Source organism: Solanum tuberosum, unplaced genomic scaffold (assembly GCF_000226075.1).
Source record: "Solanum tuberosum cultivar DM 1-3 516 R44 unplaced genomic scaffold, SolTub_3.0 scf00131, whole genome shotgun sequence".
NCBI lineage: Eukaryota > Viridiplantae > Streptophyta > Magnoliopsida > Solanales > Solanaceae > Solanum > Solanum tuberosum.
The window spans coordinates 1,266,347-1,274,891 of record NW_006239054.1 but is presented as its reverse complement, the minus strand read 5'-3'; the positions used below and the strand labels follow the sequence as shown (position 1 = coordinate 1,274,891).

Sequence of the window (8,545 nt, the reverse complement as noted above, 5' to 3'; positions counted from 1 at the left end):
ATGACTTCTCTTTTTACTTCATACTTTCTTCCTTTAGTACTTGTCGCAACCATTTTCAACTTTCAAACTTCTTTATGTGACATTAGTGCAGACGAGGCATTAATAACAGGTATATGTAGACAAGTACAAGATCTTCAATTTTGCTTAACCACTTTTAGACAAATTATACCTTCTCATCCATATGTTCCTGAAGAAGTAACTCGAGCTGCTATCACCAAATCATTACAAAATGCTAATGACAACCATGCTTTCGTAGAGACGGCTAAAGCAAATGCAAAAGACAAAGAGACCAAAGACTTGTATAGTATTTGTGACAGTAGTTATGGATTGTTGATAACCGTGCTCCAAGATGCTGCTAAATCATTAGCTAACAAGGATTATAATGGCTTAGAAAATGACCTCTCAAAGTGTCCCCAATTTGTGAGTGACTGTCAGAATGTACTTGGTAGTAAGACAACACCTGAAATGTTAGATAGAAGTAGAAAACAATTTGATCTTGTATTAATGGCAAAAATTGCTGAACAACTCATTAAAAAATAGGTTGTTTATATAATTATTATAAATGAATTTGTCTTTCTTGAAAGCTAGTATTAGCTAATTAAGAGGAGATTATTGATATTTCGATAAATTATTCTTACTATCTCAAGTGACTAATTATATCAGATCTAAGTTTATCATTTTCATTTGAGCATTGGGATATTTTTTCAGCTTACTTGTTAGAATTTTTTCTCTCAATTACTCATTTATACCTTTTTATTTATGATTTAATTTAATAATGTGTAAGTTAATAGTAAGCCTTAGAGCCGCAAATCCTAGTAATTCAAAAGGATGTTTTACTTGGCTGAAAATACATACGACCATCATCTTATGTGGACTTTTACTTATCTATAATGAAATGGAAATTTTATGTTATATTGATATTAACACAACAAATCAATTAATTTTTTTTTTATAATGGTCAACAGTCAACCGTTTTTATAAAGATTTTTTTTATTAAACAAAAACACTTTTTAATTACATATGAGTTTGAAATCACCACTTCAATTATGAAAGATATGAAGCTCACCAAGTGAGTTAGTTCTCAACTCCGTCTAATATGAACCTGTGAAACAAGTTATGGTATATTTTTAGTATTTTTTTTTAATTTTAAATCAATATATAATTCTTCAATATATTTGACTTATCCAAAATAAAAATAAAAAATTGAAGTAAACTATCATCACCTTCTATTTTTTTGTTAGGTATTACTGGCATAAAAGGTGTAAACGAAATTAACATGCATGACTGATTAAAGCTTGTTTCATTTATTTTTGTAAAATCTTATTCAACTCAACCTCATGATCATAAACCTAAGAGGATGATTTATTTGTCTTAATACATCATATTTCTTAATTAAATGAAATTACATAAGTTTCATGACCCATATAGAGCTAGTCCGCTCGATCATGTTAAGACACTACAAGTGATAGATGTTTATTTCTTGAAAAGCTTAATCCCTCTCCAACGAGACTCCATTCGATCAGACTCATTATCTTGTGTATAAACTCCAAATTTGAAATAATGATGGTCTCCACCTCTTCCTGATGGTTCATGCTTGAGAACTTCATTAATATAAACCTTTAATTTACTTGCACCAACATCATGAATCACATTTAGTCTGATCCATCTATTATAAATATTTGATTCAATAACTTTTTCTCTATAGTAATAGAGAGTTCCATCATAAACTCTTAGCATTAAAGTTGTGGATGATGGTGATGCTCCAAATACTTGCATTATTGACACACCAGATGAACCACTTGGCACATAGAAATATCCCTCAAATTGTCGAACACCAGATGAATAATCATTCCCCTATATAATAAATATATCAATCAAAAAATAATCACTAAACTATTAGATACTTTCACTATAAGAAAACATGTAATAGCTACGGAATTTGTCTGTTGCTAATTTCTTGTTTTCTAGTAGTGATCTCAATTAGATCGATAAAAAATTCTTGTGAAGTAAAGGTTATATGCTCCAATTATGGTCTAATTTTGACTCAATAGATCTAGCCAACAAGGATGGAGTCAGAGCTAGAGGATTGTGATGTACAAATGAGAAACATGAATACCTAATCGATTGATGAGTCAAAATCATATCATTGAAACAAAATACTATGTCATGTTATGATGACATAGTAATTGACAATATATCGACCACAACTAACTTGAAATTAAACCAATACACAAGTAATTGAAAAAATTGATGAATTTTTCTTTGAACTTTACCGTTATACGAATTTCACAACGGGGTTTTGTTTGGCTAGATGTAGTGTGAGGCTTGTCAGTCTTGTAAACCCAAAATTTGTGTACTCCATCAATGAAGGAATACCTTTGATTCACAGGCACATCATAAGGCTTTTGAATTTCGAAATTGCCTTGGTTAATAGATATGGGAGTGAAACCATCAGTAGGATCAGCTTTGCAAAACAAATGGTTTTGAATTACAATTAATTGGAAAAGAGTGAATAATAGCAATGGAAGATGGAAAGAAGAGTAAACCATGTTTTAATTTCTTGATGGAACTTAATACAATAGATTCAATATAAGTTTTGTGGAATGATATGAGTACCAAAGTTGTCTATTTATAGGGAAAATTTATGATGGTGACACATATAATTAACATCATTGGGACATATTGCATGAATATGAATTGATAGGACTAATATTGAGTCTTTGCCACTTGGTTTTGTACGTTTCTTTCACATTCAATGATTTTGAATGGACTAACGACTTAAAAGAGAACTATACAGGATTTTTGGTCGATAGTATCGGCATATTTTGGTGAGTTTAGGTCTAAGCTATTCTGGTGATAAGACTTTACTTGTTATAGTCTTAAATTGATGTATGATTCGTAGAATATTATTTGGAAAATGTATTGGCATATATTATATCGTAGTGTTGTCAGAAATTTGTATGAACAGATTCAGGAAATTACTAAAGTATCATGACTCGAAAATAAATTAAAAAAATCAATTATGTTTTTCTATATTTAAATCTTCAGATTTTTTGTGCCAAATAAATTATAGATGAAAATCATCTACACTCCCAAACTTTAATATAAAAAAACAAACTCACTCCTCAATTTTGAGAAATAATCATTCTCTCTATTTATACTATGATAAGTTTATTTTATGATCCTTATCATTTTTAATCTTCCATCTATGTAATATAAATATATATTTATATATATAATATGTTATGTTAATCTTTCATCTACATGCTTTGTAATTTGATCTTATTTGTCATTTATGTTCTCCAACTTATGGGTGTGCACAAGTAGGCCATTTAAATTTGTATAAAATTGAACAAGTAGACACACGCGTCTAACACATAACATAATATGTGTCATACATGACATAATATAAATTAGTTCGAGTGTATCCCACACAAATTGTCATATAGAACGTGTGTGTCTACTCGTCAACTTTACATAAGTTTCAGTGTATATTTGTGTACAACCAAAGTTGGAGGGCGTAGATGACAGCTAAAGCCAAGTCGAAAGGACACGTTTATATAATTATGTTTATCTCTTATTCTCTATTATCTATGTAGATAAATGAACTTTGATTGTCATTAATGATTTAAAAAAATATATATAATCTCAAATTTATTTTCAATATAATAAAACTAATCTTTTAAGAAATTGTTAAGAAATATATATTATTTTTATTAATTTGTTTTTTATTACTTGCATCAAAATATATTTATAAGACTACCATTTTATGTTTGCTATGGAGCTTTGATTTGTATAATTTGTATACCAAATGGGTAATTATATACCGAAAATGACTAATTGTATATCGAATCAGATGGCAAAAAAATGGGATGTTTGCTGCGAATTACAAATAAAATAAACTATGGCTATAACATTTAATTTGAATTAATAATTTTCTATTCATACAATTTTCCCATTTATTGTTTCTCAAAGTTCAGGGGAGTTTGATTTTTAAAGTAAAGTTTTGTAAATGATTTTCACCCCATAAATTATGAAATTGAAAAATCATACCCTTGATTTTTATAGAGTCAAAGAACTGAAAGGTGATCCCTACATTGTAAGTGTGTAACATGTCCAATCGTTAATTCATTTGCTAGATGACTTTTTCTTTGAACGTTCGATATGATTGAAAAAAAATATATATATCACCGAATTATCATAAATAGTACGTTAATATCCTTTGTTATGTTTTTTGGTTGTGTATATCTTTCGTTAATATTTTAGAATGTATATACCCTTAGGATAGACGGAGGGATATATGTCATTATTTTAACGGTCTACCAAAATTTAATTTAATTTTTACCCACAATTAAAAAAACTCACCCATTTTTTTCATAATTTTAAACCATCCATAACCCGGTTAAAAACCCTCTTCTCCTTCATTTTTTTCTTTTTTGGAAAGGAATGAATGTAGAGAAGAATTCTTTCCTTTTTGAATTTGTTCTTCTCTGTTCTTGGTCTGAAAATAAAGAAAGACCTTTCAAATTTATACTCGATTTTGGTTTGTTACAAAATTCATTGAATACAATTAAGAATTCGTCAATTTCTGTTGATAATAGTATTTTTACTGTTACAGAATCTCGTGCTACAAAATGAATCTAGTCACCATACACCATCCAATTTAGCCTTTTTAGTAGGGAAAAATGATAAATATATCTCCGAACTATCAAAAAATGGTATTTGAATACTCTCCATTATACCTTTTTAGAACACTAATGACCTTATCATCTAAGGGTTGTATTCTATATATATCCTTTGAACTAACGGAAAGACACATGTCCATAATCTTATCGACCTATTCAAAAAAAAATTATTGTCAAAAAGGGAAAAACGTTCTTTTAAAATAAATCAAAAAAATAAAACAATCAAATTAATATGAAGAGAGTAAATTTACATATGATGAATTAACAAAGAAAAGAACAAAATCATGAATCATTATTCAAAAACCTAAAATTATTAGAGAAAGAAACTGGATGCCTTGTGGTAGGCAATAAGTTGACTTTGAATTAATGGTGTATTAATTTTTCTGAAACTAGCATAGGTAAGATACATTGTTTCTTGTTATATATGGATCTCGTAAATATAAGATATAAGACATAATACATAAACATGACCTTTAACTTGACGTCAGCTTGCAACTATGACCTTTAACTTTGAATGTGCACAAGTAGGCACTTAAACTTGTATAAAATTGAAAAAATGGACACATTCGTCCTACATGACACCCTATATGAAATTTTTGTGTCCTACGTGACATCTTACGTGTATTATGCCATGTAGGACATGTGTCACTTGTTCAATTTTATACAAGTTTAAGTGTCTATTTGTGCACACTCAAAGTTGAAGGACATAGTTATCCGCTGAAACCAAGTTAAGGGTCCTGTTTATGTATTATGCCTAGATATAAATTTGTAACATATCCAATTGTTATTTATACCCCTAAATTTTATTTTTAAAATCAAACTCCCCACCTTGACTATGAAAAATAATCATTCTCCTCTATTTTAAGTTTTTATTTTCGAGTAATTACTTCTAAACTCTTCTGGAAGGTTTCTTTGAAGTTTGAGTAGATCACTAGTGACTAGACTATCAATTTCACACCAATCATGTGGGCTGGCTGCTAAGTGATTGGAAAAGCTGACTTTTCTGATAAATATATGGTGCTCGTCACGGTTTATTTTTACTTGTCACTGTTTAATTTGACACATTCATTACGAAAATAATTATTGATATAAGTATTTTATCAAATTATTCCTATTAAATAAGGTTTAATATGAAGTCTTGGAAAATGAAAAATAAGTATTTAATGGTAATGGTAAAACTGTTTAATTTGACACATTCATTACAAAATAAAAAAGTGACGTTCTTTCAGACAGCCTAACACTTCATGAAACCTTATGAGATGTTCAAATATCTGAAAATAATAAAGTGACTCAGTAAGTTATATCGTATTGCGAATCAACACAAAAATAATATCTCGTTTATGATCTTTGGTACAGTAAAGTGCACAATATTGTAAAAGGTTGTAACATTTGAATCATACGTCTGTTAAAACATGATAATGTAAGAAGTAATTACCAAGTGACATAGTGCATCTCGACAAGCATAAAATTTACTGGATCCTCACGTCCAGACATCAGAAAATGTCACACATTTAAAAATTAATGGATGATGTAACCAAAACTCCGATATTCTTTTTAGATAGGATTTTGATGACAGTGACGTGAAAATAATTTCTTATAATCACATATAAATTTAATAGAAGAAAATGATATTTTCAAATCTTTTATGTGTAAGAATAATTTTTTCTTATAAAAAGTATAAAAAACTAAAAGTAAGTTTGTATAGGCTACAAAACCAAATATCTCACTTATAACAAGAGATAATATCTCAGATGATCAGTCAACTAAAAATTTAAAGTCACTCAACTAAGAATTTTTTCTCATAAACTCACTCAACCAATGGTTTATACAAGAAAGTCATTCAATATCTTTGGAAGATGTTCAATTGAGGTCATTCAACTAAGAAGTCTAATTATACCTTTTCTAAAACCAATGCAAGATGTTCAATTGAAGTCCCTTTGCCAAATAACTTACCACTAAATAAAATAAAATAAATTATTTTTTCATGTTATACATTTATTGAATTTTCTTAACATAAATTCTATTATCATGACAAATGGAGTCCAAATTTATTGTAAGTCACATTGTCAAATCTTAGTTATGATATACTTTAGTAATTTTGTAATTTCTAACTACACTATGATATACAATATGCCAACACATTTTCTTGACAATATTCAAAAAATCAAATATCAATTCAAGACTATAACAAGTGATAAAGTCGTACCACCAAAATAGTTTAGACCTAAACTCACCAAAATAAGCCGATACTATTGACCAAAAATCTTGCATAGGCCACTGTTTCATGAATTAGACTTCTCTTTAAGTCGTTAGTCCATTATTGAATGTAAAGAAACGTACAAAACCAAGTGGCAAAGACTAATTAACATACTCAATCTTACTCCTATCAATTCATATTCATGCAATATGTCCCAATTGTCTTAATTTTAAGTGTCACCATCATATATTTTCCCTATAAATAGACAACTTTGGTACTCAAATTAATATCATCCCACAAAAATTGAATCTATTGTATTAAGTTCCATCAAAAAATTAAAACATGGTTTACTCTTCTTCCCATCTTCCATTGCTATTATTCACTCTTTTCCAACAAATTGTGATTCAAAACCATTTGTTTTGCAAAGCTGATCCTACTGATGGTTTCACTCCCATATCTATTAGCCAAAGCAATTTCGAAATTCAAAAGCCTTATGATGTGCCTGTGAATCAAAGATATTCCTTCATTGATGGAGTACACAAATTTTGGGTTTACAAGACTGACAAGCCTCATACTACCTCTAGCCAAACAAAACCCCGTTCTGAAATTCGTATAACGGTAAAGTTCAAAGAAAAATTCATCAATTTTTTAATTACTTGTGTATCGGTTTAATTTCAAGTTAGTTGTGATCTGTTATATTGTCAATTACTATGTCATCATAACATGACATAGTATTTTGCTTCAATGGTCTGATTTTGACTCAATCGACTAGGTATTCATGCGTCTCATTTGTACATCACAATCCTCTAGCTCTGACTCCATCCTTGTTGGCTAGATCGATTGAGTCAAAATTAGACCATGGGAGCATATAACCTTTAGTTCACAAGAATTTTTAATCGATCTAATTGAGATCACTACTAGAAAACAAGAAATTAGCAATAAATAAATTCCGTAGCTATTGCATATTCTCTTGTAGTGAAAGTATCTAATATTTTAGTGATTATTTTTTGATTGATTTATTTATTATATAGGGCAATGATTATTCATCAGGTGTTCGACAATTTGAGGGATATTTCTATGTGCCAAGTGGTTCATCTGGTGTGTCAATAATGCAAGTATTTGGAGCATCACCATCATCCACAACTTTAATGCTAAGAGTTTATGATGGAACTCTCTATTACTATAGAGAAAAAGTTATTGAATCAAATATTTATAACAGATGGATCAGACTAAATGTGATTCATGATGTTGGTGCAAGTAAATTAAAGGTTTATATTAATGGAAATCTCAAGCATGAACCATCCGGAAGAGGTGGAGACCATCATTATTTCAAATTTGGAGTTTATACACAAGATAATGAGTCTGATCGAATGGAATCTCGTTGGAGAGGGATTAAGCTTTTCAAGAAATAAACATCTATCACTTGTAGTGTCTTAACATGATCGAGCGGACTAGCTCTATATGGACCATGAAGCTTATGTAATTTCATTTAATTTAGAAATATGATGTATTAAGACGAATAAATCATCCTCTTAGATTTATGATCATGAGGTTGAGTTGAATAAGATTTTATAATAATAAAGGGAAAATGCATAAGTACCCCCCAGCCTATGCCCGAAATCCCAGAGACACACCTAACCTTTACTAAGGTCCTATTACCCCC

General features: G+C 29.4%; 4 protein-coding genes across 4 annotated transcripts in view; 3 read left to right on the top strand and 1 right to left on the bottom strand.

The window, feature by feature from the left end:
- On the top strand, positions 1-540 carry LOC107061275 (uncharacterized). The gene has a single exon (XM_015310253.1). It carries the CDS (start codon positions 1-3, stop codon positions 538-540), a length of 540 nt encoding a protein of 179 aa, XP_015165739.1.
- Positions 541-1,285: 745 nt separating this feature from the next.
- On the bottom strand, positions 1,286-2,593 carry LOC102594787 (citrate-binding protein-like). The gene is made up of 2 exons (XM_006350950.2): positions 2,274-2,593; positions 1,286-1,854 (listed from the first exon to the last, which is right to left on the bottom strand). The coding sequence occupies exons 1-2, from the start codon at positions 2,547-2,549 to the stop codon at positions 1,474-1,476; spliced, it is 657 nt and encodes a 218-aa protein (XP_006351012.1). The 5' UTR covers positions 2,550-2,593; the 3' UTR covers positions 1,286-1,473.
- Positions 2,594-7,167: 4,574 nt separating this feature from the next.
- Positions 7,168-8,368, top strand: LOC102594128 (citrate-binding protein-like). Its single transcript, XM_006350948.2, has 2 exons — positions 7,168-7,500; positions 7,914-8,368. The coding sequence occupies exons 1-2, from the start codon at positions 7,225-7,227 to the stop codon at positions 8,292-8,294; spliced, it is 657 nt and encodes a 218-aa protein (XP_006351010.1). The 5' UTR covers positions 7,168-7,224; the 3' UTR covers positions 8,295-8,368.
- Positions 7,179-8,545, top strand: part of LOC102594458 (citrate-binding protein-like) — an 11,246-nt gene continuing 9,879 nt past the window's right edge. The window contains exon 1 of the mRNA XM_006350949.2: positions 7,179-7,204. The gene's annotated coding sequence lies outside the window, so the exon portion shown is untranslated. The remainder of the gene's footprint in view (positions 7,205-8,545) is intronic.

Coding starts and splice junctions, on each gene's coding strand:
- LOC107061275 (XM_015310253.1), top strand. CDS start 1: ATGACTTCTCTTTTTACTTCATACTTTCTTCCTTTAGTACTTGTCGCA.
- LOC102594128 (XM_006350948.2), top strand. CDS start 7,225: ATGGTTTACTCTTCTTCCCATCTTCCATTGCTATTATTCACTCTTTTC. Junction 7,501..7,913: donor GTTCTGAAATTCGTATAACG/GTAAAGTTCAAA, acceptor TTTATTATATAG/GGCAATGATTATTCATCAGG.
- LOC102594787 (XM_006350950.2), bottom strand. CDS start 2,549: ATGGTTTACTCTTCTTTCCATCTTCCATTGCTATTATTCACTCTTTTC. Junction 1,855..2,273: donor GTTGTGAAATTCGTATAACG/GTAAAGTTCAAA, acceptor TTTATTATATAG/GGGAATGATTATTCATCTGG.